This window comes from Lipotes vexillifer, unplaced genomic scaffold, assembly GCF_000442215.2.
Source record: "Lipotes vexillifer unplaced genomic scaffold, Lipotes_vexillifer_v1.1 scaffold948, whole genome shotgun sequence".
Lineage (NCBI taxonomy): Eukaryota > Metazoa > Chordata > Mammalia > Artiodactyla > Lipotidae > Lipotes > Lipotes vexillifer.
Window position 1 is genome coordinate 2,325,731 of NW_006793764.1, and position 19,676 is coordinate 2,345,406.

General features: G+C 43.1%; 1 protein-coding gene across 1 annotated transcript in view; it reads left to right on the forward strand.

The window, feature by feature from the left end:
- The window catches only part of PGM5 (phosphoglucomutase 5), a 193,260-nt gene that overhangs the window by 150,471 nt on the left and 23,113 nt on the right, over positions 1–19,676 (forward strand). The window contains exon 11 of the mRNA XM_007466766.1: positions 8,138–8,272. Coding sequence (XP_007466828.1) covers positions 8,138–8,272 — 135 coding nt within the window. The remainder of the gene's footprint in view (positions 1–8,137; positions 8,273–19,676) is intronic.

The following is a 19,676-nucleotide window of genomic DNA, read 5'->3' on the forward strand; positions in this document are numbered from 1 at the left end:
CGGACCCAAAAAAAAAAAAAAAAAAAAAAAAATAAGTATGTAGCATCGCACCACAAACCATCACCATTTAGGCTTTATATAGCAACCTTTTGCAAAATCTGGAAAGTTAGACAAGTTAGAGCATAGCACCATTTTCACTAAAAGCTTTAACATAAGAAAAATAATTCTATTTATATTGTGATTTATAATTTTCAAAGCACTTTTCACATACATTTTCTGATCTGTTGCTCACAACAATCCAGTAAGCCAGGGTGTATTATTTTTCATCCGCTTTTTAGGAAACTAAGGCTTAGAGAGCTTAAATGACTTACTCAAGACTGCCAGCTAACGAGCCAAGCCAGAATTTTAGCCCAGTTCTCTAGTTATTCCTATATTGTTTCCAAACTCCACAAACGGCAAACCAAAGAGGGGGCAAATCTGGAGAGGAAAAGAAATGCTACAGAGGTAACTGGAAGCAGATTGCAGGATTTTTGTGTGGAGCAGTTCTTTAACAATTCTTTCTCATTGGGACAGAGCTAGGGTGGGCAAAACCCCACCCTGGTCACTGAGGCATACAACTATGGCCACTCAAAGGGTTTCCCCTGGGCTGGAAGTGCAGTGCCCTTTGTGTACCCCACCCCATACTTAACATTATCTTCTAATGGAGGAGGGCATCTTCATCCCTTCTTTGAGCTTGGGGCTATTGTGTCATCCTGGAAATTCCCGCTCCTATAGCTGCTATGGTTACGGTGGTATCATGGATTCCTTCACTGTTGCTTCAGGAATTCCTTAGGAGATTGTGCTAGAAACAATTAATGTCAGATGCTCAAGAGGAGATGCTTCTAGTGGTTCTGCTGCTGACAAGGCGCTAGGAGGAGGCTTTCAGGACTCAGCAGCAACATGATGTTTTATTAGGCCCCTGTGTTATGGCCTCCTAAGATCCCAGTCTGATGATAGTATATGCAAGAAACCTCAGATCTTAAAGGCATCTTCTTTAAGACTGACATGTGGTATAGTCAGTCACTTGGTACATGAGGGAGGTGACCTAGAAAAAAATGGCTACGACAGTGCTGTCCGCATTTGGCTACACATTAGAATCACCTGGAGGGCTTTTACAATCCCAGTGCCCAAGTCACACCCCATACAAATTAAGTCACAATGTCTGGAGTGAGAGCCAGGTACCACTAATTTTTTAAAGACCCCTAGCTGATTTCAGCGTGCAGTAAATTTTACAATTAATAGGCTAGCGAATGATTTGTCCAAGATCACACAGCTGGGGACAGGAGCTTACCATGGTTCAACTCCACTGTTTTTAGCTAAAACCAACCCTTGCCCTAAAAATGAAGGATGAGGAGACATAGTATCTTTCACAATTACCCTTCAAGGTGGGTATGTAGCCCCAGTTCATCAGTGAAGAATATGAGTGTGTTTCCATTTGGCCTTGTTACATGTGTTAGGAGGCCTTCCAGTAATGCTCACACCAGCTGTTGGACATGTAAAGACATTCATTCAACAAGTGTCTATGGAGGGCCTACTGTGTACCAGGCTTGTCCTAGGCTGTACCAATAAATGGTGAACAAGGAACGTAAGGGTTTTCCCTCCCAGAGCTTATCAGCTAATGAAGGACCCAACGACATAATTCAGTGATTCCAACATTTTAGGGTTAAGGGTGTAAAGGGAACTTATTTTATTCATTTGCACTGGGCCTTGTTTCTTCAAGAGGATTTGTGGCAGCAAACACACATAATGAAGTTGTTAGAATATAAATAAGAAACAGAAATCAAGACTAGGGAAAATATAAATAAGAGTAGAGAGTCAAGAACAGAAGAAGAAAAATTTTAAATTATGCAAGTCATAAGGATCCACTTGGGCTGAACCTCAAATTTGGCATTAAGTGTCCTGGCAGCCATATTAAAAAGGAAACTATGGTTAGTTATAAAGTTCTTGTTGTCAGAAAGAAAAAAAAATACCAGTTCCTCAGGGAAGGAAAGGCTTTCCTAACAACTTGGCTCTTGAGGAGATGTCTAATGTGGAGCTTCATACAGTCTCCTATAGTGACTGAGAAAAATGGATTTTATAACAGCGCCTTGCAGGCCCTGCAATAAAAGTGAGGATATAAAACTAAAATGCGATTTAATAAATCTGTTTCTGTCATAAGTAGGTGATCAGAAGTAAGTTGATTTGGGCCAAATATATGTCCAGATGAACCTATGACTGGAAGGTGAAGTGCCTGGGGGACACCCTTATAACAGTCTTCATAGTTTCTCTCTACTGGGATTTCCATAGGCATATGGTTATATTTTTCATTTTCTGGGGTAGAGTTGAAGGGTAAGTGTTCCATGTTGTGGATAATGGAATAGTTTTTACCAGGGGTCAGCAAACATTTTCTGTAAAGGGCCAGATAGTAAATATTTTAGCCCTTGTGGGCCAGACGATCTCTGTCATAACAATTCAGTGCTGCAGTTGTAACAGAAAAGCAGCCACACACAACACATAAGTGAACGGGCATGTCTGTGTTCCAGTAAAACCGGATTTATAAAAACAGGTGGCAGGTCAAATTTGGCTGACAAATATATTGCCAACCCCTGGTTTAACCTAAAAAATTTTCTAACGCCAAGTATATTATTGGTATTCTTTTGTTGGAATTATGGAACATTTCGAAACTTGGCAAATCTTGGTCAGTGGTTACTTTGGCCTTATTATTTAGTTGATAGCAGGTGATGATACATGCTGGAGAGAACATGGTTCGTGTTGAGGTTACAAATTCATTAAGCTCATCGGAACAACATGCAGACCCCAAAGCAATCCAGTACAACTATTCACACATCCAAGTGACGCTCAGCAGACATGAAACTAGGGTCGTTGCAGCAGAGAGCTGGGCTGGGTCTAAACATTTTTTTAGTTCCATGTGGAGAAGGAGAATTGTTATGCTCTGCCCTGGGAGGTCTCACAAAGCAACATGGACTCTCTATTAAGATCTTATGTTTCCTTAGGAAAGAGAGAAGACACTGGATTATTTCCAGCAGGCTGATGTGTGCTATTCACTCCCTTATCATCTTTTCGAGTGCAAAATGTATTCCAGGCTCCCCAATACAGATTCTAACCAACCTTCCATGAGTACAGCCAAAGATATGGCTACACTTAGTGAAAAAACAAAACAAAACAAAACATGATTTCACTGTAAAAGGGGCTTAGCTATGAGCAGATAATACATGTTGAAGGTTTATCATGGCCTGAATTCTTAAGTATCCCCCACTGGCCATAAACTAATCTGGGAAGTTAATCGTGTAATGGAGCTACTTTAAAGGGTTAAGTCTGGGAAGTCCTCAGAAGAGGTGGCTTCAAGTGATTTAGTATCTGCAACAACAGGTGCTTTAGGGCTTCGGCCTTAAAGTCTGCAAAAACATGGCTGTGGGGTTTCCCTGGTGGCGCAGTGGTTGAGAGTCCGCCTGCCAATGCAGGGGACACGGGTTCACGCCCTGGTCTGGGAAGATCCCACATGCCACGGAGCAACTAGGCCCCTGAGCCACAACTAGTGAGCCTGCGCGTCTGGAGCTTGTGCTCCGCAACAGGAGAGGCCACGATAGTGAGAGGCCCGTGCACCGCGATGAAGAGCGGCCCCCGCTCGCCACAACTAGAGAAAGCCCTCGCACAGAAACGAAGACCCAACACAGCCAAAAATAAATAAATAAATTAATTAATTAATTAAAAAATTTAAAAATATATATATAAAAAAAGAAACATGGCTCTGAATACAGTGGTGGAACCAACCTTTGGGGCTTCATTGTCAGTCTGAACAGAATTTGGTATACCATACTTTCTGGATAGCAGGGAATTGGTTTGTTTGCTCTGTTGGGAATTTCCTAACTATTCACTTCTCCAGCAGCATAAGGTGGTTGAAAATAATTTTGTTCATTGTGATAGAATATTTCAGGCTTATGGAGAGCAAATACTGTCTTTATCTTCATATACCCAGGGCTTAGCCCCATACCAGATCCCTAAGGGTTGCTGTAAAATGTGTGCCTAATGAATGAATCCCAGACAAAATCAACCTGTTTGCATAGCTAGTGTCACAGAGTGATGGGCTGCCAGGAAAGGACATGGCTCCTTCTTATTACACAAATTGTGGCAGACATTGAAGCCTCCAAAAGAGACTAAGCTTTTTGTTTGGGCATTGGAACAAACCATGCCTACACAACTTAAAAAGCAGAAAACCTCACAGATGGAAACGTAGTGTTTCCCAGCAGATATCACCAGATGGGGGAGGGAGTAAGAGATTGGCGATCAAGTTCACGTGGCATGTATGAATATTTTTAATAATGCTGTTCTTAACAAGCAGGATTTGAGGCCAGAGACATTTCCAGGGTAAATTTCTTAGGGAAAATGACAGGTATCAAAGTTGCCTGAGACTTCTACTTTTTCAGAAGTAACAAGTGACCAGACATATTATTTTGTTCCCGGCTCTCTTCTGACCCATGCCAGTATGCTTATTTATAACAATAACTTTCACAGTTGCCTTAAGAAAACCAATTTCCTTCAACAGAAGTCACAACGTGATCTTACAGTCATACTTTTTTTTTTTTTTTGCGGTACGCGGGCCTCTCGCTGTTGTGGCCTCTCCCGTTGCGGAGCACAGGCTCCGGACGCACAGGCTTAGTGGCCATGGCTCACGGGCCCAGGCGCTCCGCGGCATGTGGGATCTTCCCGGACCGGGGCACGAACCCGTGTCCTCTGCATCGGCAGGCGGACTCTCAACCACTGCGCCACCAGGGAAGCCCCAGTCATACTTTTTAAAGTGTCACTGCCACTAATGAGAAGAGATGATGTTCCGAGCCAAAAATCAAATCCTGGGCAGCAGTGTGAGGTGCTGCCACAGCTGTGCCCCGACCCCACCCTGGTGGCCAGGTCTTACCAGTAAGAAGGAGAGAACCAAGAGGATGAGGACGTACACAGAAACCCTCAGAACCCGGCAGATGCTCCAGCCCTGAGCATTTCATTGTAGGCTTCCATGGCTACCAGAGGAATGTGGGAATGAGGACAGAAACAGAGCGGAACTTAAGCAAAGTCTAACATCACGTGGGGGTAGCTTTAACACGGGTAATTTGTCATACTGTAATAGATAAATTGCCTACCTGACTGCATTCAGCAGGTTCATAAGGGACAAACTTTGGCCCCAGGGACAGTTATTTTATTTATTTTTTAAACATCTTTATTGGAGTATAATTGCTTTACAATGTTGTGTTAGTTTCTGCTGTATAACAAAGTGAATCAGCCATATGCACATGTATATCCCCATATCCCTTCCCTCTTACATCTCCCTCCCACCCTCCCTATCCCACCCCTCTAGGTGGGCACAAAGCACCGGCTCATCTCCCTGTGCTATGTGGCTGCTTCCCACTAGCTATCTATTTTACATTTGGTACTGTATATATGTCCATGCCACTCTCTCACTTCCTCCCAGCTTCCCCTTCCCCTTCCCCATGTCCTCAAGTCCATTCTCTGCGTCTGCGTCTTTATTCCTGTCCTACCCCTAGGTTCTTCAGAACCAATTTTTTGTTTTGAGATTCTATATATATGTGTTAGCATACGGTATTTGTTTTTCTCCTTCTGACTTACTTCACTCTATATGACAGACTCTAGGTCCATCCAGCTCACTACAAATAACTCAATTTCATTTCTTTTTGTGGCTGAGTAATATTCCATTGTATATATGTGCCACATCTTTATCCATTCATCTGTCGATGGACACTTAGGTTGTTTCCATGTCCTGGCTACTGTAAGTAGGGCTGCAATGAACATTGTGGTACATGACTCTTTTTGAATTATGGTTTTCTCAGGGTATATGCCCAGTAGTGGTATTGCTGGGTCATATGGTAGTTCTATTTTTAGTTTTTTAGGGAAACTCCATACTGTCTCCATAGTGGCTGTATCAATTTACATTCCCACCAACAGTGCAAGACGGTTCCCTTTTCTCCACACCCTCTCCAGCATTTATTGTTTCTAGATTTTTTGATGATGGCCATTCTGACTGGTGTGAGGTGATACCTCGGTGTAGGTTTGATTTGCATTTCTCTAATGATTAATGATGTTGAGCATTCTTTCATGTGTTTGTTGGCAGTCTGTATATCTTCTTTGGAGAAATGTCTATTTAGGTCTTCTGCCCATTTCTGCATTGGGTTGTTTGTTTTTTACTATTGAGCTGCATGAACTGCTTGTATATTTTGGAGATTACTCCTTTGTCAGCTGCTTCATTTGTAAATATTTTCTTCCATTCTGAGGGTTGTCTTTTCATCTTGTTTATGGTTTTCTTTGCTGTGCAAAAGCTTTTAAGTTTCATTAGGGCTCATTTGTTTATTTTTGTTTTTATTTCCATTTCTCTAGGAGGTGGGTCAAAAAGGATCTTGCTGTGACTTATGTCATAGAGTGTTCTGCCTGTGTTTTCCTCTAAGAGTTTTATAGTGTCTGGCCTTACATTTAGGTCTTTAATCCATTTTGAGTTTTTTTTTTACATCTTTTTTTCTATTTATTTATTTATTTTTCATCTTTATTGGAGTATAATTGCTTTACAATGGTGTGCCAGTTTCTGCTTTATAACAAAGTGAATGAGCTATACATATACATATATTCCCATATCTCTTCCCTCTTGCATCTCCCTCCCTCCCACCCTCCCTATCCCACCCCTCACACCCTCTCCAGCATTTATTGTTTCTAGATTTTTTGATGATGGCCATTCTGACTGGTGTGAGATGATATCTCATTGTAGTTTTGATTTGCATTTCTCTAATGATTAATGATGTTGAGCATTCTTTCATGTGTTTGTTGGCAGTCTGTATATCTTCTTTGGAGAAATGTCTATTTAGGTCTTCTGCCCATTTTTGGATTGGGTTGTTTATTTTTTTGTTATTGAGCTGCATGAGCTGCCTGTAAATTTTAGAGATTAATCCTTTGTCAGTTGATTCATTTGCAAATATTTTCTCCCATTCTGAGGGCTGTCTTTTGGTCTTGTTTATGGTTTCCTTTGCTGTGCAAAAGCTTTGAAGTTTCATTAGGTCCCATTTGTTTATTTTTGTTTTTATCTCCATTACTCTAGGAGATGGGTCAAGAAGGATCTTGCTGTGATTTATGTCATAGAGTGTTCTGCCTATGTTTTCCTCTAAGAGTTTGATAGTTTCTGGCCTTACATTTAGGTCTTTAATCCATTTTGAGCTTATTTTTGTGTATGGTGTTAGGGAGTGATCTAATCTCATACTTTTACATGTACCTGTCCAGTTTTCCCAGCACCACTTATTGAAGGGGCTGTCCTTTCTCCACTGTATATTCCTGCCACCTTTATCAAAGATAAGGTGACCATATGTGCATGGGTTTATCTCTGGGCTTTCTATCCTATTCCATTGATCTATCTTTTTGTTTTTGTGCCAGTACCATACTGTCTTGATTACTGTAGCTTTGTAGTATAGTCTGAAGTCAGGGAGCCTGATTCCTCCAGCTCCGTTTTTCGTTCTCAAGATTGCTTTGGCTATTCGGGGTCTTTTGTGTTTCCATACAAATTGTGAAATTTTTTGTTCTAGTTCTCTGAAAAATGCCAGTGGTAGTTTGATAGGGATTGCATTGAATCTGTAGATTGCTTTGGGTAGTATAGTCATTTTCACAATGTTGATTCTTCCAATCCAAGAGCACAGTATATATCTCCATCTGTTTGTATCATCTTTCATTTCTTTCATCAATGTCTTACAGTTTTCTGCATACAGGTCTTTTGTCTCCTTACGTAGGTTTATTCCTAGGTCTTTTGTCTCATTACGTAGGTTTATTACCCCAGGGATATTTATTAAATATCACCCCATCCTTGATACCTTTACCGCTTTCTGATTTCTACATCACCAAACCAAGGGAACTTGAGCATCTGTTCATAGTTTTGCTCCTAACCCTCCCCCAAAATGAACCAGCAGGCAACAGAAATAGAATAGAGACAAATAGATAACCTTAAGTAACTTCTAGGTTTACCTCACTGTCCCATTTGGTGTGTGTAGAGAGCCAATCATAAATTGTCACAATGCCAAGCATCTTTGGATGATAAGAATACGCTAATCTCCAGTATTCGTCATTTTTAGCTGTATATTCATTTGTTCACTGATCCATCCTTTGATATTCTTGCTCTTAGGGCCTGAGGATCATTTTCTCAGATGCATCTCGGCTCATCTTCCGGCTCAGTTCCTCCAGTGGTGTGCGGGCCACCATCAGACTGTATGCAGAAAGCTACGAGAGGGATCCCAGTGGTCATGACCAGGAGCCCCAGGTACCTGAACGGAGCTGTGCTCTCAGCACTGTGTGTCTTACTGCTCCTGGAAAACTTAAGGAGCTTTAGTGGGGGTGATTTTACTTTCTAGAGAGGTGTATTGATAGCTCCAGCTATCAAGGACAAACTGCGAGTGACTCTAAGCAGATTTAACTCATTTATTGCAGTGTTTGAAACAGAAAAATTGCTCTCAAGCATCTATGAGTTTAGACCAGCATTTCCGAAACCACTTGCCTCTCTTGACTGTTCTGCAGTTTGTTGATTGTGGTAACCTCAAGAGAGGCACCTTGTATACACCAGTTAAGGAAATTTTGAGTTAGAGTCAAGCGGGTCAAACTCTTCAGAGCCTTGTCTATACTCATGTAAATGATAGGTTCCCAAGTGTTCGGAAAACTCTGGGTTGGACCATGTCCGTGAGGTGCCACTATAGATGCTACCCAGGGCTTCCTCTCTGAGGTTGCTGCATGGCCCACTGTGAGAGGAGGGGCCATGGCTGGTCTGAATTTAAAGTGAAGGGAGGACGCTGACACAGCTGGGCTGGCCTGTGTATGGCAGAGCCCCCTCAAGTTGTCAGCACAGAGCTAATTACAAACTCACTTGGAAAAGCAACAGCACAACCATATCCTCACCCCCGTATTTGTTAAAGCTCCAGGCAACATTATTGAATACCAGAAAGTACCCAGTATAATGTTGGGCACTTCCATCTACACCGCTAGCTGCCCCTCCCTGCCTTGGTCTCTAGTTCAGCCTGGGTTTTTTAAATTTTTTTTTATTTTTTATTTTTTTATTATTATTATTATTTTTTTTGCAGTATGTGGGCCTCTCACTGTTGTGGACTCTTCCGTTGCGGAGCACAGGCTCCGGACGCGCAGGCTCAGCGGCCATGGCTCACGGGGCCAGCCGCTCCGCGGCATGTGGGATCCTCCCGGACTGGGGCACGAACCCGTGTCCCCTGCATCGGCAGGCGGACTCTCAACCACTGTGCCACCAGGGAAGCCCCAGCCTGGGTTTTGAGGCAGAGTCCTTGCGGAAATGGTTCCTTGAGATGAAACCATTGGTTCTATCTGCAATGCTTCTTTTGTGGATAAGTAGAGAAGCAAAGAAAAACTCACTGCTTCTCAGTGTAGAGTTGCCCAGAATTTTCAGGTATAATTTGCCAAAGTTGCGCCATGGATGAAATAAGATACCAGGGAGGGTTATCTTTCTTTGTAAGTAATTTAGTGGGTTTTGTTTTTGTTTTTAATGGTATCTTTCTTTGGAGGGTCTCAAAGAACTTGATGAAAATGTACCATAGAACCTTACACCTGACTCTGTAACCAGTGGATCTATCTGGAGTAAAATTACCCCAGATGGGGAAGGAGAGGCCTGGGAGGCCTCTGTTGTCAGGGTCACTGAGAGTGTGAAGGGGCAGAGCACGAAGACTTTGGCCTTCGATGCCAGAGCATCGAGACTTTGGCCTTTCCTTCTCAGGATCCCAGGCTCTCCAGGCAGGGATGTGCCTCGCTCTGCCAACATAATTTGTTACTGAGTACATTTCACCCAGGATAGTACCAAATCATGCAAGAATTGGAGGCTAACACTGTCTTTCCATATAAAACTCTTCTACCTCTCATGTTGGGAAGTGAGATTAAAGCAAGGGCCTGAAAGTCCAGAGCTACGTACAGGGTGAGGAATGATATTCCTGGCCTCACCAACTCTGACTCACTCTGATTCGAGGCTATTTTTTCCTCAACATTCCTTTCCCTATTTGCACAGGGTAAGTGGTTATGATGTTTGCTTATTTTTATTTACCTTTGCACTAACTGCAAAAGTATGTCCAAGCCATTAGACACATGTAAAAATACCCTATACACATGTGAGTCTCTCTCTGAGGTGGTCCCCAAAGGCCAAGTGGTACCACTTTGTTTTTAAGGTTTACTTTGAAGTTGAAAACCACCACAGGTCTGCTGCTAGAAGGTTGTGTGGTAAGTATATACTTCAAAAAAACCATAAGTAACGCTGGTTATAATCGCCATTGCTGTGTATTTCCCATCCTGTTGGTTTAAAAAGTTTGCCACTTTGAATGCTTGGGAAATCCCTTCATTGATAGGGCTCTTCTTCTGATTGCTTGTATTCCTTCCCTTTGTAACCCTAAGTGAGGGTTTTGCCGGACCTAGCTAGCTGGGCCTCAGAATATTTAGCTTATGATCTAGCTAAAAATTTTAGATTAAAATAGAACTCCTTGTTCAAAGACCAGACATCACTGGCTCATCATCTTAAGCCGTACTGTGTAATATATTTCAGTCAAGATACAATTTAGAGTAAGATTTTCAAAGGCATCTAAACCCCTAAGGAAAGGGAAGCGGCATCTCTCAACAGGCACACCTGTCTCAGTTACTGCTGAACTGTCCCTAGGCATCTAAGTTTAACCACTGGGGGGCCTCCTTCCAGCACTGCTTTCCACGACCACTTGCTTCTGCCTTCCAAGAGCTCTGGAAGGAAAAGCCTGTGGTTAACTGTTAATAGAGATCAAAGATAAGGCCTTCTGCTCAAGCTGCTAATATTATTGGTCCAAGGCCTGGCAGGGCAACACCAGCTTGTGGTGCTTTCTTAGCTACAGAGACCTCTTCCACCTTTTTATTATTTTTTAAAATTAATTAATTAACTTATATTTGGCTGCGTTGGGTCTTCGTTGCTGTGCACGGGCTTTCTCTAGTTGCCGTGAGCAGGGGCTACTTTTTGTTGCAGTGCGCGGGCTTCTCATTGCGGTGGCTTCTCTTGTTGCAGAGCACGGGCTCTAGGCACGCAGGCTCAGTGGTTGTGGCTCACTGGCTGTAGAGCGCAGGCTCAGTAGTTGTGGCGCACGGGCTTAGTTGCTCTGCGGCATGTGGCATCTTCCCAGACCAGGGCTCGAACCCGTGTCCCCTGCATTGGCAGGCGGATTCTCAACCACTGCACCACCAGGGAAGCCCCTCTTCCACCTTTTTAGCTTGTTCTGACTTAGAACCCAGAAAACAGAGAACAGATCCACACACACACACACACACTCCCACTTGCCCTCAGAAGCCCATAAAAGTACCTCTCTGGTCTATAGAGAGTCCATTGATAATCTTATTCTAATGCAACAGGTATTTTTGGATGTTTTACCCACCCTAACAAGTTATTTAACAAGAAGACTCCCTTATTACTGTTATTTAACAAGAGTTCCCTTTAAATAGCTTATCAGCATCTGGCTCTTCTACTTTGCACATGGATAGTTTCTTTTCCAGACATTTTAGACACATGTGAACAGAACATGTTTTAAACATTTATACTGTGGTTGCCTTGTGGAAGTATTCATAACTATCCTAGTGATGCAACTAGGAAAACTTGTGATACAATCTATATGCACATAAGTCTCTACTCCTGAGTGTAGATTTTCCATTTGAGTCCTTTTGTCTAACAGTGATTATGCTATTTGTCTTAAGCTGATGTAAAATAATTTCTTATCTACATCAGAAAGTATTTTTTAAAAAATTCTGTTCATGTGCACCTAAGAATTGGTGGTGAGGGGAGGAAGGGGGTGGGGAGGGCTCTGATGAGATGCAGAGGTGCTTGCCTTGCCCTCACCCTGTGTCCTTGGCAAATTAGGAAGGAAAGCTTCCAAGGCCTATTTCTCGGAGATTACATAGTTTTCAAAATACAAGATTACTTTAATTTTACTGGCAATCAGTAGGCCTTCAATGAGCCCTCACACCAGCTGGGAATAATTTGGAAAAAGGGATGAGCCAAAAGAATTTAAATTCACAGGTAACCAGAAACAGTCCAGTTATTTCCATTTTCTTTCCCACCAAGCTTATTAGCAGGACTGCTAAATTCACTTTTTCTTCACCTTCTTTCCTTGTCCCTTTGAGCCTGAGGGTGGAATAGCTAATAAGCAATAAAAGATCCAAAAGGAAAAGGAAGGAGAAGTTTTGCTAAGGCCTGGGGTAATCACAGGCTGATCATCAGTTCCCTGCTAATCAGCAGTTGGCTTTGGAACTTTAATTGCAGATTGTAACCTCGCTCCACCCCATCCAGCCCCTGGAAGGAGACTGATCTTCTCTAACCCTCCTTACAGATTGAGGGAATTTATGTATGTATTTCTGATAAGCTGTACATAGAGCACCTTAAAAACTAATATCTAAGCACCAGAAGTCTCTCTACACTGGATTCATCTGTCAAACAAAAGGCCATCTGGCGTTTTGTCCTAGCTGTTCTTATTTTGACTTTATAATCCAGCAATATAAAGCCCAGAGCCCTTTTGTACTATGCTGGGAGAGCATATAATTTATCTTCTAAACCACGATACTTCTGAGAGTGAAAGGGGGCACTGATCCCAGATAAACAGATGGTTACTCTAGCTACACACCTTCTTGCTCTCTGAGATCTGCACACCTCTTTGGAGATGGGTTTCTAAGAGCGTCAGCAATATAAACCCAGTAGTACAGAGAGAGCAGGCCGGGAAGGGAAGAGGTAGATCAGTGGTTCTAACCCAGACTGCACGTCAGAACCATTTGGGGGCCTTGGTGAGGATAACACGGCCTGGGCCCACTCTCGGAGATTGACTTTAATTATTCCGCCTGGACCTGTAGTTTTAAAAAGCTACCCAGGTGATTCTAATTAGCCGAGTGCTTCTCAGACTTTAAGGTGTATATGAATCACCTGGAGATCTGATCAAGATGAAGATTCTGACTCAGGTTTGGGGAAGCCTGGAGAGTCTGCATTTCTAACAAGCCCCAGGGCGTATTGTGCTGCTGGTACAGGGGCCGCGCTCGAACAGCAAAGAGGTAGATGAACTGTGAAGCCCTCAAAACAGGACCTTGAAAAAAAAAACTTTAAGGGGGAAATTTGATTTTTATTTAAATATTTTTTCCATTTTCAGAATTAAACTTTTTTTTAAAAAAATTAAAGTATATTTGATCGACCTTGAAATCTTTAAGATGGTCGAAGGGGCAACACCTGTTTTTAGTGCCCTTGCAGGCATGGGCCGCTGTCCTCTAGACTTCCCAGTTGCCCGGTGGACCCCATGTGAATGTCTTGTAGGGCTCTCCAGCTTGACGCCTGCCAGCGCTCTGCTCCCCTCCCCGACCAAACCCAGCTTTCAGTGTCTTCTTCATCTCAGTAAATGGCAGTTTCATCCTTCCAGTAGGTTCGGCCAGAAATCTAAGATTCATCCTTGACTCCTTTCTTTCTCTCCTACCCCACATCCAAGAGCAGATCCTATCAACTTGACTTTCAGAGCACAACCAGAGTCTGACCCCGTCTTACCATCCCCACCATTGCTACCCTGGGCCAAACTACTGTCCTCTCTAGATGATTGCGGTGCTCTCCTCACTGGCCTCCTTCCTTCCAGTCTTGCCCACACCCTAGTCTCAGCACAGCAACCAGAAGACTTTTTAAAAAAACATGTTAGATCACCTCATGACTCTGAAATCCTCCAGTGGCTCCCCAGCTCACTCAGAGAAGAGCCGAAACCCTTACTGTGGTCCCAAACGCAACTGGAAATGGCCCCTTTTCTCCCTCTGACTTCATCCCCTACCTCTCATCCTGTTTCTCTCTCCACTGCAGCCATTGTTTGGTGAACATGCCAAGAATACTCTGCCTCATGGCACTTAACAGTGGCTGTTCCCTCTGCCTGGAATGCTTTTCCCTCTGATATCTGCATGGCCTTCCCCCTCACTTCTCAATGAGGGTTACCCTGGCCACTCTACATAAAATAGCCCTCATACCCGAGTGCAACTTAGCTCCCTTGCCCTGCTTTACTTTTCTCCATAGTACATAGTCCCATCACATATATATTTACTTGTTTATTTGTTTTATTGTCTGTCTCCACCCAGTAGAATAAAACACCAGGAGGCCAGCGCTCAGTTTTTTTTCACTGTATCCCTAATACACAGAATACCACCTGGCATACGGTAAATGTCCAGTACAATTTTGCCAAATGAACGAAAATACAAACAGTCCCCGACTTATCATGGTTCGACTTGATTTTTCTACTTTTTGATGGTGCGAAGGTAATAAGCATTCAGTAGAAACCGTACTTCTAATTTTGATCTTTTCCTGGGCTAGCGATTTGTGGTCCCGTACTCTCTGGTGATGCTGGACAGCAGCACTGAGCCACAGCTCCCAGTCAGCCACACAATCTCAAAGGAAAACAACCAATGGATACACTTAGAACCACTCTGTATCCCTACAACCGTTCTGATTTTCACTTCAGTACAGTATTCAATAAATTACATGAGCCATTCAACACTTTTTTATAAAATAGTCTTTGTGTTAGATGAATTTGCCCCACTGTAAGCTAATGTAAGTGTTCTGAGCCCGTTTAAGGTAGGCTAGGCTAAGCTAAGGTGTTCCGTATGTTAGGTGTGTTAAATGCATTTCTGACTTATGGTATTTTCAGCTTAAGATGGGTTTATCAGGAGGTTACCCATCATAAATCAAGGAAGATCTGTATCCAGATCTGTATCCAGTGTTAATTACTTTGGAATATCTCACACTGATTATATCACACAGGAAACTGTACTCAGTATGAACCTTGATGCTACCATCAGGTTTTCTTCTGTGATTGAGGGTTTGAATAAAACCAGTTGTCATTTTTAAGGTCTACAATGTGCCAGGCACCATTGTACATATTGGGTTGGCCAAAAGGTGCGTTCTACACATTGGGTTGGCCCAAAGGGCACATCATTGTATGGAAGAACCCAGACACACTTTTTGGCCAACCCAGTATTTTAGATGTATCCAATATTTTATTAATGGTTCCAGTGGCCCCCAGAGTAGAATTATTGTCCCGCTTTTGCAAGTGAGTAAACTGAGTTAGGGAACATTCAGCCCCACGGATCAGGTAATGTCTGGATTGGAGATTCATACTAGGTCTTAATAAAACCCATGTTTTCCATGGTAACGCTTGAGGTCCCGAGGAGGTCCTGAGGAGAGAGAATTTCTTCTTACCTGTGCTTGAATCCAAGGTTGCACCTGGAGCCTCGGTTCAGTATTACTGAGAGACTTTTTCTCACACCAGCAACCAATTCTCTGATTCTTAGACACCAAATGGGTGTCCAACAATTCAATTCAGTTGAGATTAACTACGCTGAGTTAGCCCAGACCCACAGGTTAAGGGCTCAGTCCCACAAGATTGCCCCCACTTCAGGCACTCGCTGCAAATGGGCACCAGGCTCCCCACATTTCCGCCCATTTGACTACAAATTCAGGGGTTCCCATGATTCCCCCCTTAGGCTTGATAATTTGCTAGAATGACTCACAGAACCCAGATTTTTTTATAAAGGATGCAATTCGAGGACAGCCCAATGGAAGAGACAGGGCAAGGTCCACGGGGAAGGGTGTTCAGAGTTCCATGCCTTCTTCTGGTACGCTGCTGCTGGATCGCCCTGAGGTCTTCGCCAGCTCAGAAGCTCTTTGAGCCCTGTTGTTTAGGAGTTTCTGGAGGTTTCGTTACCTAGGCACAACTGATTAAGTCACTGAGTGTTCCTGACTGAACTCAATCTCCTCCCCCTTCCTGGGACATGGAGGTTGGGGGGAGGGTTCCAATCCTGTCATCACCTGGTTGGCTCCTTGGGCTACAGTCCTCATCCTGATGCTGTCTGGGGGCTCACCAAGAGTCATCTCCTTAACATAAACTCAGGTATGGTTGAAATGGGCTTATTATGATTGACACTCCTGTCACTCAGGAAATTCAAAGGATTTTGGAAGTTCTGTGCCAGGGACAAAGACCGAATCTATTCTTTATTCTACTGCACTTACAAATGTTGATAACGGTGAGTGCTTTGAAAACAGCCAGTTTTCTCCTCCTTAATTTGAATTAGCAACGAATAGGTTATTAAAAAATATTAAAAGAATAATGTTATAAATACATACTGGTTATGTTTTATAGCTAATAGGGATCTAAAGTAAGTGGTTAAAAAGTTGGAGAATAAAGTTAGATATTGAAATAATGGGCGTGTTGTGGAAAACTTGGAAATAGAATGGAATTCAGAAGTGACACATAGGGCTTCCCTGGTGGCGTAGTGGTGAGAGTCCGCCTGCCGATGCAGGGGACACAGGTTCGTGCCCCGGTCCAGGAAGATCCCGCATGCCGCCGAGCGGCTGGGCCCGTGAGCCACGGCCGTTGAGCCTGCGCGTCCGGAGCCTGTGCTCCGCAATGGCAGGGGCCACAGCAGTGAGAGGCCCGTGTACTGCAAAAAAAAAAAAAAGAAAAAAGAAGTGACACATAAATGGACATTAACTTAGGCATTCAATTTTCATAACAAGATGAAAAAATATGTATGTGTTTATGTATGTATGTGTTTGTATATTTATATACATATACACACATATATACACATGGTTTTGGAATCATACTACATGAATATATATCAAAAACAGTATGTCGTATTCAAAAAGAAAACCAGCACACAGATGTATTAATAGCCATACATGCAAGGAAAACCATGAAATACTTCATTTTTGTCCTCAGAGTTTAGACTGTATTGCTGTATTTTGGAGGTATGGGGGAGGGTGGAGTGATGTAGAGAGAGTTGAGAAGAGCAGCACGTGCTTAAAGGGTTGGGATGTAAACTCTATGGCCAAGCTGAAGAGCTGGCTCATTTTGCTTGAAAGAGAGGCATGACCTGGAGGTCTTCAGGAATTTAAAGAATAATGTGATGCAGAGAAAGATGACCAGCTGTTCTCCATAACTGATGAATATGTAATTTGAGGAAATAAATTCAAGCTGAACTGGAAGTGATTCAGATTGCCTGTTAGAACAATTTCCCAACTTAAGATGGCTGGTTTGTGCTTTTCTAGAAGTCTCCATGACCACAAAGATTCAAATAATTTTTAAATATGGGCAAGGGTGGAAGGGACAGAGAAAGATAACATTTCAACATATTCTTCAGCCTAAAAATTTTGGTTCTGTGATTATTACTTTTAAAAAAAGAAAGAAAAGAAACAAATTCTGGTGAGGTGGGTTAGATTTCCCTCTAGTGGCCTAGAAAGGAATTTAGTACAACTGTTTACACAAATCAGAGGCACTTGGAGCTGAATTAAAATTGAGAAAGAAGCAAACACGTATGGGTTTTCTTTATTTCTACTCATTTAGGTGAATTGCCCCTTAAAAAAAAGACAGGGCAAACAGTCCTTATTTTTCTCACTTGGATATTGAAATCTGGACTCACGCTCTGCTATTACTGTGGATTGTTTTCCCTGGAACTGAGGGACCTTTCCTGGGATGGTCATCTGATGGTGTGTGATAAACTCCCTTGGGCTTGGAATTTGGCAGATGTTTTCAAGGGGCTAGTGACTGTCGCAGTCCAGGGCTGTTTAGGGTTTTGACGAAAATGGGCCTTTCCCTCGGCCTCTGCTGGAATCACAACTCCCTTTAAGGTACTGAGTGTGTGCTGGCTTGGGGCAGAGACTCACCCTGTCCACCCACACTGTGGACATTCAGGGACTTGTGGGAAAGCGTGTGCCTTGATGACAGCTGGCTGTCACTCATGTCAATCCCACAAGTAGGGCCCATCTTAAATCCTCCTGTTTTTGCAATATATGCAAAAAAGACCCTTGCTCCAAATTTTGTCAGACTGTCTTGATATTGCTAATTTATCCCAAGAACCTAGTGGTCTTAAGAAGGAGAACAGCTAAAAGTCATGCCTTGATCCTGGCTCTGGGTCAATTTTGAATTAAGGTTTACAGACCCAAAGCTCTGAAAACAAATTAGATTTCCTCTCCCCACGTCCCCGCGTGTCATTCAAAATAAAAACAAAATCAGCTTTAAAAATAAAGGTAAGGAAATCTAACAAAACTTTGGTACTTTTTTTCCTTACAAGGCTATTTATTTTGGTGCTTCTGCTTTATTGTGCCCAAAGCACATACTTAACCAGCTATTGGTTAACCTAGAGTCTTGCTGGATCTTGTTTACTCAGCCTGAAAAGGGAGCATGAATGAATTTGCCTTGGTCACACAAGTACAGAGGGTCACTGGCCATAACTCCTCTCGCCAGGTGAATGGGCTTGACAAGCTGTGGCCAGCACAATCTGGCTTTCCCAGCATCCTCTTTGTTCCAGCCCAGACGCACAGCACAACCAAGTTTCCATGCCTTTCAGCAGAAAGCTACTGAAGGCTCCTAGGCTGGCGGTGATTCAGGCTTTCTATGAATCAGTGCCCTTCTTTGGTGGATAGTAAATCCTTTGCTTTACTCATAAGTTAAGAGTGTACCTTGGCAAATAAACACTGATGGTGAACCTTGAGATTGCCTGTGACATTCAGAAGAAGGCTCAGGACGAGACCATGCATTGAAGCAGCCTGAGAAGGAGGCGGCCTTGTCTGGCTTCCCCACCACGGTCACGCTTTTTTCCCGTGATGAACGCGGGATCTGGGCAGTAGAGGTGAGGAATGTGGCTGTTTTTAGCTCTCCTGTCTGCTCTTGGCTGATTTTAAGTTTGATGCCCTAATCCCCAAAAGAGAAACCCTATTCAAGATGCAGGTGGGGGAGTTCAGCACCCTTTGTTTTCGCTTCCCAGGAAAGTTGGGAGGTATGACACAAACTTCGGGAGAGCGGCATATCAATCAATAGCAGAATGCTTCAGCCTTAGGCAGGAGGGAAAACAACGAAAGGTTTATGAAACTCTTGTTTTACTGTTTTTTGTTGTTTGTTTTTTAGAGGAGGAGCGGGTGGTTGGTTGCTTGGTTTCATTTCTGAGCACCTTTGTTGGTAGAAGTCATCATATAAGGCATTGTTTGGTAGGTATTCGAAACTTAATTATAGGGGCATGGGAGGTAGATGAGGCTATAAGAGTGTTTTAAAATGTAGGTTTTATTATTATTTGGGTATGGTGAGGCCAGTAGGTGAGGAGAGGATTGTCATTGAAAAGGTAGCTTGTTACTCACCATTCCCAAGAGGTTGGACAAGTCACTCCATGCAGTGCCACGGGGGGAGGAACCAGGGTTGGTTATGAGGCAGAAGGAATAGGGGGAAATGTAGCTAAGAGCTTTTATTGTGGTTTCCATGGAAAGGAAGAAGGGAGGCAGGGTTCATAGGCTTAGGGTTAGCTAGTTTGAACAATTTCAGCAGACTCTGGGGCATAGGGCTTCCTACGTTCCTAGTTGTTGGGTACTTGGCCCTGGGGTGATTAGGGCAGGTGGATAGTGGTCTAAGTGTGAGAACCCAACAAAGCAGGTGGTTGGGGAGTGAGCTCTGGATTCGTTGCTCTAATTATAAAAGGGCGGGGGGCTCCCAGGAGAGCTCTCTGCTCTCTCTAGAAATTAGCTAATCCTGAAGGAGCTGTCCCTTCCCGTGTCAGCAAGGTCCCAAATGTCAAAGCATCAGAATGGAAGACATGCTTAATACAAAGAGGAAGAAAGCACAGTGACTTTTTCAGGTGAATAAAACTGTGGAGGCACCGGG